At 41.2% G+C, this 16,010-nt stretch overlaps 1 protein-coding gene across 1 annotated transcript in view; it reads left to right on the top strand.

Moving 5' to 3' along the window:
- Positions 1-14,804, top strand: part of LHX6 (LIM homeobox 6) — a 198,160-nt gene extending 183,356 nt beyond the window's left edge. The window contains exons 8-10 of the mRNA XM_029614412.1: positions 1,188-1,362; positions 4,546-4,649; positions 9,921-14,804. Of these exons, the coding sequence (XP_029470272.1) occupies positions 1,188-1,362; positions 4,546-4,649; positions 9,921-9,941 (300 nt within the window). The 3' untranslated portion in view covers positions 9,942-14,804. The remainder of the gene's footprint in view (positions 1-1,187; positions 1,363-4,545; positions 4,650-9,920) is intronic.
- Positions 14,805-16,010: the final 1,206 nt, after the last annotated feature.

The raw sequence follows: 16,010 nt of genomic DNA, 5'->3' as shown, positions 1-16,010 counted from the left end.
CAAATTTACGCCTGCTGAAAGCAGGCGTAACTTTGCCGACAAAGGTAGGGGGGGTTTTTAGATAGGGCCGGGGGGTGGGTTAGGTAGGGGAAGGGAGGGGAAGGTGGGGGGAGGGCGAAGGAAAGTTCCCTCCGAGGCCGCTCCGAAATCGGAGCGGCCTCGGAGGGAACAGGCAGCGCGCGCTGGGCTCAGCGCGCGCAGGTTGCACAAATGTGCACCCCCTTGCGCGCGCCAACCCCGGATTTTATAAGATACGCGCGGCTACGCGCGTATCTTATAAAATCCAGCGTACTTTTGTTCACGCCTGATGCACGAACAAAAGTACGCGATTGCGCAAGTATTTAAAATCTACCCCAGAGAGTGATATTCCAAAGATGTATGTGCCTAACTTAAGGAGTTAGGGACGTAGAACTGCACAAAATCCCCCCGCCCCCCGAGACCTTAAATTTTGGTACTTAAAATATAGGCAAAATCAGGGGTGGGGTCAGGTTGGAGGAAGTAAGTTAGATGACTAGTCACATAAACAGAAGGCCTACATTTTTGATTCTCAGTTTTGGGCTCCTAAGTCAGGAAAATATTCCGTCTAAAAGTTTGACTCCTAAGTTAGGCTGAAATTTTTCCTAATTTTAGGTGCCTAAAACTGAGAAGCCCACATCAAATGTTCAGCTTTCTTTTAATATTGGCCTCTGAGACAAATGCAAGACTGATGAGATAGAATCACAAACACTTTAGCAAAAGCTTTCACTCCAGAAGACAGACACAAGACAATTGGAAGAGAAACAATGCAAGGAAAACATAAGACACCACGCCAGGTCCCGTTTTCAAAATGGCAACAGCTAGGTAGGGTGGATGGGTATAGGTAGGACTGGGGATCAGTCATTCTTTTTATTTTGGTGGCATTTCTGGTTTTTGGAAGCAGGGGAAGGAGGAATTTAGGATGCTTCCTCTCCTTTTGTATTTTCTTTCTGAATTTTTTTTTTCATTTTGCTTTTTATTTCATTCAGTTAAACCAAATGAACTAAAATAAACATCTATGAAAACAAAAATTGAAGCAATAAAATGAAACAAAACAAAAACATTATTGATGCATACCACTAATGATTATATCTCTAAGTGGAAAAAAATATGTCATAAATATTTTGCAATATCTGTAAATCCAAGGAGCTTTATACATATTTATATTTTAGGTTTGGTTTCAGAACTGCAGAGCACGGCACAAAAAGCATACTCCACAGCACACAGTGCCTCCACCAGGACCCCCACAGTCTCGAATCCCCTCTTCACTATCAGACGAGATTCACTATTCACCTTTCAATAGCCCTGAAAGGGCCAGGATGGTAACACTGCACGGATACATAGAAAGTAAGTGGTTTCTGAATTGTATCCATTTCTTTTCTGCTTGTCTTCTCCAACAAAGCCAATCCTCTGCTTCAGAGCTTTCTAAATCTGTCCTGGGAACCACAAAATCAGTTTTGTTTTCAGGATGTCCACAATGAATGTAAATGCATGAGATACATTTGCATATAAGGGTCTCCAATGCATACAGATTTATCTCATGCATATTTATTGTGAATATCCTGTAAATCCATCTGGCTACAGGATCACCAGGAAGCCCTGTTCACATTCCTTCCTATCCTTCTCTCATTAGCGAATTGACTATTATGACTGCTAGATTTTTCCTGTGGGCTTATATGCATTACAAGGAAATGGATTTTGGCTGAAAAACCAAGAATTACCTATCTCAAGAGCTACGTACAATGCTGCATTGTGGATTCCTTTTAGTTGCCATCAGTCTTTTTGTTCTTCTCAAGGGGTATGAACTCCTAACTAAGGACCAGATTCATTAAGGCTTTTCTCTCATTTTGTGTCTATGGGAAAGACCCTTAGTAAATCAGGTACTAAGTCAGCTGGCAAATCAGAAGGTTAAGCCCAGGAGTCACGCATGACATTGCAGAGCAGGGAGCCATTAATCTATAAGACTATAGTATAAGGTATTCCTTTCTCAGTAAGAGAAAAGAGTGTAACCAGTCAAAGGGCTCATGAAAAAGAGGTCATCTGACCTATGATAACAGCATGGCACTTTACACTGATAAGTTCCTCCATTCCCATGCAAATGCATCACCACGAGTATCCGAGAATACATACGTATAGAATGTGGCTGCATGAGCTATCTACAAAACTTTCATCATTATGCCAAAAATGATCACATAAAGCAAAGGAAAATCCTCCATAGGGATGTGCATTCGGCAGAAATGAAATAGGAAATGAGATGACATTTCCTATCTCGTTTCAGGTTGGTTTCAAAACAACGTTTTTAATTTCAATGAAATGTTATCAGAAATTCGTTCCGTTTTGAAAATCAGGGGGGGAGAAGTTACCCATCTGGCCTAGGCCTGGGCCCGAAGCCAGGGCCTCATCTAGACATAGGCTGTGGCCCAACACAGGGGTCACAGCTTATGCCCGACCTCAATATCAAAGTCTCTGCCCAGACCCCGGCCCTGGCCCAATGCTGGGGGTCTCGGCCTAGGACCATGTCCTGGCACAATGTCAGGGCCTTGACCGAGACCCCCAGCAAAGGCCCAGGCCCACAAAGTTTGCACTTACCTGATCTGACGTCCCTGCCAGTCTGGAGGCCATGTTCCAATGCCTGGACCTCAGCCTAAGCTGAGGCCCGGGCCTAGCCCTGATGCCAGGGCCCAACTTGGAGACTGAGTCCTGATGCATGGTCCTCAGCCCAAACCCAGGCCTGATGCCAGGGCCTGATGCCTGGCCCGAGGCCTAGGCCCAGGCCTCATGCCAGGCCCCAACACCAGACCCAGGCCGGAAACCGGTAGTGACACCTGGGCCTCAGCCTGGGCCTAGGCCCGATGCCATGGCCCAACCCGGAAGTCGGGTCCTGATGCCTGGGCCCCAGCCTAGGCCAGGACCCAGGCCCCAGCCTGATGTTGACTCCCTGTCTGGAGACCGAGTCCCGAAACCTGGGCTTCGGCTCAGACCCTGGCCCAACGCCAATGTCTTTCTTTTTACTTGAAATGACGGCGTCCACTGAGGATGCACCAGAGTTAATTAATTCCAGCGCATCCTCCCCAGCGGAAGGTACCAGCTAATTAAATTGCCATACATCATAATGTCACCCTTTGCTAGGGCGGATGCGCCAGAGTTAATTAGCTCCAGCGAGTCATGAGCATACGCTGTCATTTCAAGTAAGAAGAAAGAAGACGTTGCAAAATTATCTCCAAGGCCTGGGCTCCAGACCAGGGCCTGACCCCTGGCCAAGACCCTGGAATTGCGACCCAACCTACAGGCCACTCCTGGCATAGGCCAAGGCCCAGGTGTCAGAACCCAGCCTCCAGTTGGGCCCTGGTGATGACTGGGACATGGTCTCCAGACTGGGAGCCGGCATTGAGCCTGGGTCCAGGTCTTGGCATAGGCCGAGGCCCAGGCTTTGGGACATGGCCGCTGGGTTGGGCCCTGCCATCAAGCCCGGTTCCTGGTCCAGATCCAGTTGTCAGGACCCAGACCTGCTGTTGGGCTTGGTTCTGGGCCAAGGACTAGACAGAGGCTCAAGCATCCGGACCAAGCCTCAAAGCCTGGGCTTTGAATAGGGCCTAGGCCAAGGTTGCAGCGACCTACCACTGCCTAGTCCTTCACAAGGCTTAGGCTTGTGCCTGAGCCTAGGCCTCCTCAGTGGATTTTCCCCCCTTAGCGGGTAAGTGAGGGCCAGGGAGGATCCTGGTCCTGGCATTTTTGTGGGTGGGAGGGATAGGTGATAGAGACAGGTGGTCTGGGGAACCCTGTTTCTTTTTGTGATTGCATTTTTGGGATGTTTTTGTTGTTGTTTATTTCATTTTTGAAAACTAAAGAAAATGAAATAAACATTAAACAAAATGATATTCATGGAAAAAAAACAAAACACCCCAATAATGAAATTGAAAAACGAAACTAGATTTTTATCCCTGCACAGCCCTACTCTATCCAATTAGCAGAGTGGCATCCAAGGCATCAATGGTATTTGACTTTGTTGGGAATGTCAGGCTTATTAGCAGTAGAAATGGTGTGATTACTTTTAGTAAAAACATATTTCATTTTGCTAAAACGATTGCATTTACGTGTTTATATAGATGAAACATGGTCTGTCCCTTGCATCAACAGATCAGAAACAATCCGAGAGAACACACTGCATGTGAGTTTCAATCAAAATACACTGCATGCAGAGTCAGGTGTTGAATTTGCAGTTCATGATTTTAACACTTTTTTTTCTGAGGCTATAAGTGAGTTATAAATGAACTTTAAACTAGTTGCTAATCAGTTTTTAAAGTGTGTGCAAGCTTCATAGAAGTCAACCACTGAAAAGTTAATGATGCCACCTTGCCCCTAATCAGTGGATTTTGCATCATATTTTGAAATGAAGGAAGCCAAGCGTAGGCTGTAGTTTAAGATACTCTTTTATATACTTTGATTATGATTTATCTGCTATCATCTCTGCTTCCAAAGAACAAGCGCTGAACCATCATAGAAGTGGCTGCTCCCTCTGCTCTGTTTCAGGTCAGGTACAGTGTGGCCAGGTGCACTGCAGACTTCCCTACACTGCTCCACCAGTGCACCTCAAAGCCGACATGGAAGGACCACTGTCTAACAGGGGTGAAAAGGTAGGCTAGCCTTTCTCTAGTGCACTCTTTTGGGAAGTATTTCTGAGGAATTTTGTAATTGTTTCTATCCCCCTTTGCCAAAAAGAGTGAAAGTTTCTGAATTTTCTGGGATCAAATGAAACAGTGAATCACTGTGTCTCATGTTCCTGTAGTTGTTGAACGATCACACAAAATCAGCACCATATTCACAGGCTCATGGTGGTTGGTTTCTGGTAAGGGGTAAACATGGCCCAACAGTCTGGGATATGTTCGATGCAGGCTTTATCTTTTTCTTTCTAGGGAGGGTCACCTTCAGAGTAGTCATACTACTAATAGAGTTCATGATTTATGATATAATTTGGATATGGCACTAGTGGGGAATATTTATGCAGTTCAACTAGATACCTCAAATGATGGCAAAACTCAACAAGATTTCCCCTTTTTTGTTGTTATTTTATTTCATCCCTAATGTGATATTAGTGTTTAAAGGTTTATATTTTTGGGGGGCCAGCAATGTTTCCTCCTACTCCTTTGGACTTCCAACTCGGTTGGAACTGGCCTTTCTCAGACTACTGCACCATGAGCCTTCATTTGCAATTACCCAACGTTCTCTCCTAGTTTTATTTATTTATTTATTTATTTGGATTTATTACCCACCTTTTTTAATACAGTATGCACTCAAAGCAGTTTACAGCATATTAGGATAACAGTAACTAAACAGAGGTAAATTGCAGCTTCACAATAAGAAGGGTGTAACAATTTAGAATAGCAGCAAAATTCACGTTCTAACTTGACAATAAAAAGATGACCCTCAGTCCTAACTTTAATAGATTAACACACCTTGACTAAGCTCTGCTAACAACAAGCAGAGATACTAGTAGCTGCCATTATATATCTTTGTTTCATGGTATAAAGAAAGTAGATTTGGAAACATTGGAGGCTGGGGTTGTGAATGGAACAGTAAAAGACTATACAATAAGGATGGCCTACATTTAACAGTGGTAGAAAAGAAGATCCTAAGTGAGAAATTCCGGTCATACATCATCAGGCATTTAAACTACAGAATGGGGGGTGGCAGAAGGTGACCAATGAAACTGGAATGCCACCCCGAGGCAGTACAGGAAGCGAGAGTAGATAATAACTAAATCAATCAGCTCTACATTCCATGCTTAAGCAAAAGAGCAGAAAAGGTGACTATGAAGATAAGCAAATCAAAGGAGGAAAGCTGAAGCGGTATGACCAGAAATGCTCATAGCCTGGGCAACAAAATCCCAGATCTGCAGACCCTAATGGTGGAGGTAGACTTGGACATTGTTGCCATTACAGAGACATGGTTCATGGAGTATCATAGTAACACAGTAACACAGTAATGACAGCAGAGAAGGACCAGATGGCTCATCCAATCTGCCCAGCAAACGTCTTATAATAGTATCTGCTGCTGTCTGCAGGATACCACCATGATTCACTCAAGGGTAGTAACTCCCACTCCGTGCAGTTACCCCCAAGCCTTATGATAAGAGTAGTAGTATTTACAATCAATCAAAACCAAACTGTCAAACGCAGAAATTATTGCTAGCAACATTTTTACTGGGTGAGGAGCCTTCTTGATAATTCAGACAATGCTGCTTGATGTTCTTTGCTTTTAGACTTGGCCGTAGAAGCCATTCTGTGCTTTTCCCCTTATGTCTGCATATCAGTACCCTAGACTATAAAAGTCAGGACCCATGTTGGTTGTTATCTGTATCCAGTTCCCATCCTCTCTCTCCCCCCCCCCCCCAACCCCACCATCAAAGATGGGAGCGATGTTGCAGTTGTGTCAAAAAGCATCAAGGCTATTGATTGAGAGTATTAATCCCCATTCCCTCTGTTAAGAGTAGTAACTGCCACTACATGTAGACTACCCCCATGCACCTTCTTCTTCATTTCCATCCTCTAGCCTTTAGAGATCCACAGTGTTTATCCCATGCCGCTTTGAATTCATTGACTGTTCTCTACTTCGCTACCTCATCTGGAAGGGCATTCCAAGCATCCACCACCCTCTCTGTGAAGAAAGATTTCCTGACATTGCTTTTGAGTCGTCCCCATTTTGTGATCCCTAATTCTACTGTTTCCTTTCCAATGGAAAAAGTTCAAAGTTTGTGCATCATTAAAACCTTTCAGGTATCTGAAGGTCTGTATCATATCTACCCTGCACCTCCTCTCATATTTAGATCCTTCAGCCTCTCCTCATAAGTCTTCTTGCTAGCAGCAAATTTTTTATGAGTTATCATAAAGCTTGGGAATAACTGCACAGAGCGGCAGTTACTATCCTTAAGAGAAACATGGGAGTAACCTGCATTGCACAGAAGTTTGCTGGGCAGACTGGCTGGACCATTTAATCCTTTTATGCCATCATTGCTATGTTACTATGCATATTCAATAATGCATCACACTATTGAAAATAGCCAGCTTTCTTAAAGTTAGCCGGCTAACTATAGCCCGCTAACTTTAGGACACCTCTTTGGATCGACCAGACTTAGCCAGCTAAGTCATCTGGCTAACTCTGAATATCAGAGTTTGCTGTTTAACTTAGCTGGCTAACTCATCTCTTCCCAGTTACACCCCAGAACACCCCTAATTTATCCAGCTAAATTCTAGCTGGCTAGAATTAACTGAATATATACCCAAATATTTATTTAGCTGGCTAACTTCTGAGTTAAACTAAATCAGATTGGACAAAAAGTTCCATCACCTCACGGTTGGTGGTTGGAGGTTGATGATTATAAATAATTGCATCCAATAGTGCCGTGGGGCATGTATAATTATATGAGACCAACAACCCCTGCCTTAAAATATTGTTAAGATGCTTTAAAAAGACGATGTAAAATATTTGGTTATCCATTTGGGAATATTAACATTGGAAGTGGTATAAAGAGAATTGATTGCAGTTTACGTGACGTGATGGGACTTTTTGTCCAATTTGATTTAGTTTAGTTGAATATCACCGTGTGTGGTGGAGTGGTTGAGGTGTAACTTCTGAATTAGCCAGCTAAATGCTTTTGAGTATGGACCTCATTAGTTTGTAGCAGCAAGTTTACAGCATTTATGGTGATGCCAGAAGTTTTCAAAGTCAGTTTGGAAACTTAGAGTTCCAGTTTGGTCATTAAAAGCTTGACAGAAGATCCAGACTTTTATTTGTTTCCTAAAGTAGGAGTAGTCATGTATTTGTTGGAGCTCTTCAGGAAGAAAGTAGAGGGCAGGTGCTGCTCCCATGAATAATCTGTTGAGGGTATCTGTTCTTTTGATTTCCTTTGATGATAGAACTGACATTGAGGATCCAAATAAGGATCTTAGTGGACTGGATGGTATGTATAAAGATATCTTGTCACTCAGGTAGGTAGGTAGGTCTCTCTCCTCTTGGACCCTTGAACATCCATGTCAAAGATTTGAATTTTGTTCTGTATGATATTAGTAACCAGTGTAGTTTGTGTAGGACACATATGATGTTATCAGACAGTTTGCATTCTTCTATCAATTATGTGGCAGAGTTCTGATTACCTGGAGTTTGTGGAAGGCCTTATCTGTTAGACCCTTGTAAAGTGCATTACAGTAGTCTAGCCGTGTGGTTACTGTGACATGAATCAATGTGAGTAAGTTTGTCTTCTTGATGGGCAGACAGTTTTCGTATGTTTCATATTTGAAAACGGCTGTTTTTTTACTGTTACCTGGATTCACAGCAGCATGGTGAACTCCCAGTCCAGCAAGACTCTGAGGCTTTTGATCTGTGTTTCCAAATGGGATTTTTAGGCCAGGGACCTGTCTATTCATGTTGTATATCCAGAGAATGTCTGTTTTGTTGGGATTCAGATGGAGTTTGAGATTTTTTATCCATTCTTGGATGACTGTAAGGCATGTACTTAGCTTATTTATTGCTCTTTGTGGGTTCAGATCTATTGGTAGCATGAGTTGGACATTATCCACATAGATATAAATATTTATGTCAAAGGTCTGGATAAGCTGTACCAGTGGTTTAAGGTATATATTGAAGAGCTCTGGTGACAATATGGAGCCTTGTGGGACCCCATAGTTTAAAACTCAGGGCCCTGACATGGTGCCAAACAAATGTACAGATTGATGCCTGTCTGACAGGAAGGAATAGAACTAGTCTAGGACCTTGCCAGTCTCTTGCCCTCTCTTCCCCCAACCTAACCTAGTCATTGCAGCAACAGCCTTTGGCCAGTGAGCCAGAGATCATAGTCCCTTCCAGAACTCAATGTACATGCATCCTAAGTTTGATGGTGTACAGTATGAGACTCATCCCCACAGTGAGTCTGAACACTGCTTCCACAAAATCCCCATACCCAGTCAGCCTAGGGAATAGAAGCTAGGTTTTGGAATAAAACCCAAGGTTTCACCTTGGCCAGTGGCAGATTGGCCTAATAGGGGATCGGACATCCCCCAGTATGCTGGTGAGTTGGTAGGCCAGTCAGCAGTGGTTTGGGAGGCAAGACAAATTATTGTGTCAAATTTAAATCTGTCTCCTTAAAGGTAGTGTATGTGTGTGTGTGTGTGTGTGGGGGGGGGGGGGGTTCATGGTCCAGCAACATTGGAATTACTGCCAGCCCATGAGACCCTGTAATTTTAAGGGAGTGGACTCAGGATGCATTGCTCCTCAGCGACATCAAGAGCATTACCAGCTGATGTGGCTTTCAGAGGAGGGGACTGGGAGCAATAGTCGACAGCACGGGCCATGATAGATGGGGACTGGGAGAATGCCAGCTGTGAGAGAATGGGGCTGCCAACATTAGCAAATGGCACAAGCTTTGGGAGAAGGGATCCATGATCAGGAGCCCTACCGTAAAGTAGAGAGGCGGGAGGAAGAGAGATGCTCTCCTTTTCCCACAGTGCCTCCCCCCCCCCCCCAATGAATCTTAGCCACACTCTGCCCATGTTTCAAGTTTTTTAAGAACTGCCCTTACATAGTTATTCCCTAGCAAATCAGGGAGCTGTTGTTTTAATATCTATATGACAACAGCAGGCATGGAAAGTATAACAATGTTTTGACCAATTGCTGAGTGGACTCAAAGACAGTCAGATTTATTGTAATCAGAGATGCACAACTTTTATTCAAAATATATTAAGACTAAAAAAGAAAGACAATAAAAGAATAAGGACCAAAAAAGAAAGCAGCACAGCTAACAAATCGGCAGCTGATATTTTGAAAACTCTAAATAGTATTGATGAATTTTTATTTTTTTTTAACCAAATCCTGTTGTGATTTTCTACTAACTCTTTTTTTTTTTGTCTTGGCAGGTAATCCTTTTTCAGTATTGACAATGTAAACTCTTCCTTATGGCCTATCAGACTGCAAACCACAGCTACCCCTGCAGCTGTCAACATGCCCAGCTCCAGACAGCATTGATCATCATGGAGAAAATCCCCTTTTCCAAAGTGAAAACATTTCTACAAAAGAAAGTTCAGCAATCAGTGTTATTTCCAGTTGCATTTTATTTTGCCACGGGCTTCCCGATTAATGGAACTCAGCTGGGGTGCTGGACAATACATGCAGTCAAAGGTAGTGAACCACCCTCATCCCTCTATTTACGGAATAACTTTCTGGAACATGGAAACGGAGCCTAACTATATTTTTCCTCCCAGTGAGAATATTTCCCGCCGAATAAGGACAAGGAGAGGTGTAAAGTGGTAAACAGTTGCACAGGAACTATCATCTCAGCCTGATAGAAAACCTTCCCAGCCCCTCTGTTCATTCATTGCCAAGAGGTTTGCTCATGGTCGCTTTACTGCAGAAGGGATATTCATTTTTACAGACAATACTTCAAGGTACAAGATGTCAGTTGCATTTGATGGGCTTTCAATGGGATATATAATAGAAAAATATATAACATGGGATGGAAAGGAATAAAAATTGCATTTCATGATATTCAAGTGTTTCCAATGATGAAGGCAGGATCATCCCTAACAAATATTATTCTGTCCCATTTTTGATATATATTCTGTTTATGTCCCTTCAAGGACTTTCAAGCAGTTTGAAGCCATGAAATGTTGTTGTTAGGGGTGTGCACGGAAAAAATGTTCATTTTGTTTCATTTCTTTTTGTTTTTCATTTCGTTTGCTGTTTATTTTGCTCTGTTTCATTTATTAGAAAAAAAAATAAATTCCAAGGGAAGCAAAAGAAAAAACAAATAGAAAGGAAGGCTCCTCTCTCTACCCTGACATTTAAAAATTAACCCCCACCCTTCCTTCCTAGGTCTTCTCCTATCTCACCTTCCCCAAATGCCACTTACGCCATCCGTTTGATTCCAGTAGCTGAAATGGGGCAGGAGCCTCCCCATCCTCCGTTGAAATGTGCTTATCCCTTCCATGGGGATCTCTGATTTAGAGAGAAGCAAGAGCAATCTCCAGTTGCTCTTAGCCTGCAGGCTCCCACTTCGGAAATATTCCTGAGATTGGCCACCATTTTGTTGTACTGCCTTATGCTACATGGCTGTAGAACAAAATGGCACTGGCCTCAGAGCTTACTGGCACCACTTTGAAAACCAAGCCAATGGGGCAGGAGCGACTGGGGATCACTGCTGCTCCATTTTGACTACTGTTACTCCTCAAATGGAGAAAGTGGCATCCAGGAAGGCTGCTGGAGGAGGGGTATAGAGGAAGGCCTGGAGGAGGAAGGTATTTCCATTTTTAAATATCGACATGGCTGGGATTTTTCGTGTTGCTTCCAAAATGAAAGGAAACAGACCCCATCCCCTCTGGATTTTGGCAGGGGTTTATTTCATTTCAGTTTCTAATAAAACAAGTTGGGGTTTTTTTGCATTTTTCTTTTCGTTATAAAATGAATGCACAGCCCAAGATATTATTACTATTGTAAATGCCAAAAGAACATGAGAATTAAGATAGATTGTTAGGCAACATATTGGTCTCCATTTTACAAAACTCAGAAGAATGTGAAACCTTATGTGCAGGAATAGTCTCCGCAGGACAGAGATGAATATCTTTTTTGTAGCATAAAAATGCCATGTGCTGAATATCTCCCAAGTATTCAGTCGTTTCCCCAGCTCAGGAATTTTGCAGAATGGAGACAAAATATTTTAAAAATGGGACATTTTAGATTTATGTTCATCACCCCCATTGGCAAAGATGTACATAAAGTTTTCAAGTCACAATTTATTTCATGACCATGGGCATTGTTTACCCTTTCATTAAAATTTCCCCTACAACATTTAAGGCATAGCCTTAACATTTGGTGAAATTTTTCACTGAAAGTTGGTAAGTATCACCTAGTACTTGTTTGCTGGTCCTTATTTCCAGACAAAAAGATGAAAATACATTAAGATAATATAATACGAGGAATGGGGAAACTGAAAACTCTGTTGAATTCTTGTCATAAAAAAAACCTGATGTAGAATCCATATAGAATTCTAATGCCAGTATAATCTGCTTTCAAGAGTATGGGTTGAAAAAAACGAGCTAAAAAAATCTCAAGGCAGGGTACATCAATTTTTGTAATCTTCATTTTGGCGCAAAACTTGATCTACATCTGTACCTATGGCTATCTGGGCATATCCCAAGATGCATTGCTTTTACATCATCCAGCTCTTTTGGTCTTCTGCTTTCTGATTGGGCCTAAAACCAATGGGGCACTGTTCAATGAAAGAGTTTTGACTCTCTCTATCTTACTGGTGAACATAGTTTATGCAAGCAAGCAAGGGCACATTGTTTTTTAATATGCTGCCAAATGTCTAGTTGGTTGTGGAATGACCATGGGGAATCCTTACAAAAAGAATGGAAGCAATTAAAAGTTATTGCATCATTCAAATGACAAGCATCAAATTCTTTTCCCAGTCTTTGTTTCCCACTTCCTTCCATGTATTACTAAATTTTGAACTGTTGAACTTGAGGCCAGTAAAATTGTCCATACTGTTATCTGCTAAGCATAATTCTTGTTTTGATAACTGTACAGTTTTGTGCAAAATTCCCATATGTCAAATTTGTTGGCTTGGGTTTCCATCTGTTTGTGGTTTAAAACCGTGAGAGGAGCTGATTTTACTACAATAATGTGAATAACAAATAATACAGACCATTGGAAATAAAACACGAGTAAACATTTCAGGTTTTTAAAAGTCATGCCAAAATATTTGTCAACCATTTTTTGCTTAATTATTTGTGTGCATTGTTCCAATTAACTAGAGTGATGGGGCAAATGTCAAAAGCCTATGCAGTTTGAAGATTTGTGGGTACTTTATACCCATCTACCTTGAAGCTAATTTTCAAAGGGAAACTACCCATGTAATCTTCTGCTGGAACATTTAAACTGTAGGATTCACAGGTACAAAAGTTCGCATGAACATTGCATCTGCTTTTTGTGTGGGGCAGGTCCATTGGGAAAGTACTTTTGCTCTCTTGACTTCTCCCATCCCCAGGAACACCTTTTTTCCACAAATCTACCCACATTGTGAAATTCAGCAGCTAGGTTTAAACATTGGTAGGTGGCAGTTTTCAGCATCAGGGATTTATCCAGGTATCCCTTTTTGAAAATTGTCCTCACAGATAACTTCTACCTAAAACTGAATGAGGCATTTTCATCCTTAAGATGTGAGTCCTGAATTACTCCTTTTAGGTGGCTTGAACTAAATCTGAAATCTGCGTCCTTCCTAAGGCTTCAGATTCCTTGACTAGACTCATAAGAACTAGCTCAGTATGGCTGAGGGTTCATCTATAATGCCAACTCAGGCAATTGTTCACACTTTGCTCTTCCTCCTAAAAAGCTGTACAATTTGTTGACTTTCATAAAAATTTCAGGAAGAAACCTATATTGCCAAGATGACATTACCCTATGTGACAGCTTTGAATGAAAATTATACAGACGTATCTGAGTTGATTCAGAGCTGTTCCCCAATTCTGTGACAACTCACCTCAGCTCCAGTCATCAGTCACATGGGCAGGTAGAGCAAGAATCAGTCAAGGCAAACACCACCATGCCTGACTGAGAGTCTACAGAACTGCCATCATTAAAAGGAGAGGAGTTGGCATCATTATGAGTTCACTGCTCTAACAAATGAGCAAATAGCCACCACAGAACTTTTTTCCTTTGGTGCATGTGCCCTGAAATTCCTGTTCTGAATTAGTGAGCTACTCAACAACTTTCATAGTACCACCATGCCAAATGTCACGTTGTTGCCAGGCAACAGAGGAAGTTTTATCTGAACATAACTGGACCACAGCAAAAAGAATCATCCACCCCAGAGTGATAAGAAGTGGGATTTGATAGACATTCAGGTTTTTTCAAGCAAATTAATATGTCACTATGTATTAAAACCTAGTGGAACAAAAGATTAGGAACAACTTTAATGATCAGAATCAGAATCTGCATATCAATGTTCACATGTTTTGACAATAAATTCAGAGAAATTTGGTTTTTATTGTTCTGAAATATCTGATTTGCAAATAATTTAATATATGCTTTTACTTTTTTCTCTAAAGAATTGCCTTTTATTCAGGTTATAATCATGGGCTATATGACAATAGCACATGATTTTACAATCAAATTTAAATTATATCTATGCCTGAGCATTGCATATCTTGGCTCACTTTCCAGTTTAATTGGCACCGAGAAAAACATTTTGTTGATTAATGATGTCACTGATGACCATCCATTATGGACCTTATATGCTAAAAGTTTTTTCCATTTTGTGTGTATGGAAAATAGGGATGTGCTATTGTTGGAAAACGACATGAAAACCACCATAACATTTGTTGCTTCCTCATTTGTCACTTCCCAGCTGGAATGATTCTTTTTATTGTTGTTTTAATGCATACTAAAACAAAAAAATGAAACTGAAATGAAAAAAAAATGTAAATAAATAGAAAATTTAATGAATCAACATTGTTTTCCATTCACACCCTTATGGAGAAAATGCTTTGCACATAAGCCCAATGTCTTATGTCAGTCATAACCAATTGATATAGTCATGTTTACTTCTTTTCTGTGCCTGGAAGATATTGCTTCTATTCATGTGTAAATATGCACTGCAACTGAGTAAAAAGTAAATGAGTTTGGCATAATTCATGCCATTAATGACATCACTAGTGAAGAAAATATCACCCCCTACCAATTAAACTGGATAAAAATATATAAAATGAAATACTTCTAAAAAAAAAAAAAAAGAACTAATTTTAGCTTCATAGCATAATTATATTAATATGGATGAAATTTGACCGCACACACATATATAACCTGTAGAAAAGTCCCTTCCCTTTAATGGACTAAATAGTGTTTTTCGCACCACATTCCCCATCTCTGGTTGTCCTATTGAAAGGAAGCCATATTAGTGCTTTAGTCAGGGATTGGTAACTTTCAGTTTTCACAAACATCAATCTACTCAGGATTTCAGGATATTCCTAATGAATCTGTATGAGATAGATTTGCATATATTTGAAGCACTGTGCATGCATAGTCATTAGGGCTATACTGAAAACCCATGTAGATTGATGTCCATGATGACAAGAGGTTGCATACCCCTGGCTAAGGTCCTTATTGACATATCAACACCTGTGAAAGCATAGCCATGAACTAGAAGCCTACATGTTCCAATTTTATAGTTCTTTCAATTACTAGTCACAGATCAAAAGACCTATGAAAAATGATGAAACTGTACTTAGTATCCTTGCTTAAGCATTGACTACCAAAATTTAACCAGAATTGATACTGCTGAATAACAATACAAATTAAATGCAAAGATTGTCAAATGACTTTTAAATAAAGATAATCATGTCGTAATTGTAATAAGGCCCTTCAGAGATATATGTTGTAATGAGACATTTGCACCACTCACATGGCTGAAAACACCTGAACAGCACTAAGGTGCATGGAACCTGCTGAAACCTTTCTGCTAATCAAGTTACAGCCATCCCATAGTTTAAACTTGGCAAAGTCAGCAGCTCTAGCAGTTTAAACCACAGGATGGTTAGAGCACATCTGGGAGGGGAGAAGGGTGTCAGGGGTCATAGAGAGAACATTACACTTCAGATGTATGTAAATATCTAGCCACGCCATGCACTCTGCTAGGCCTCTGCTCAAATCTATGTAGAAATAAAGGTGGAATAACAAGTTGTAGGTGAGAACTCTTTATTAAACTAAAAATACATTTTTTGACTGGCTTTGAGTGTGGAGCCCCTCCTTCCTCAGGTAAATGTAGAAAGAGTTAGGCAGGAAGTTGTCTGACCATTTGAACACATTAAAGGTGACATGACAATAGGTGATGTGGTAGTATGGGTTTTCAAAGCTCTTCTCCACATCCCATCACTATAACCCTTTACAACAGGGTTTTTTCACTGATGGGATGTGGAGCTTTGAAATCCAACACCCCTCCCCCCTCTACACAC

Source organism: Rhinatrema bivittatum, chromosome 8, assembly GCF_901001135.1.
Source record: "Rhinatrema bivittatum chromosome 8, aRhiBiv1.1, whole genome shotgun sequence".
Classification (NCBI taxonomy): Eukaryota; Metazoa; Chordata; class Amphibia; order Gymnophiona; family Rhinatrematidae; genus Rhinatrema; species Rhinatrema bivittatum.
This window is presented reverse-complemented; position numbering and strand designations above follow the sequence as displayed.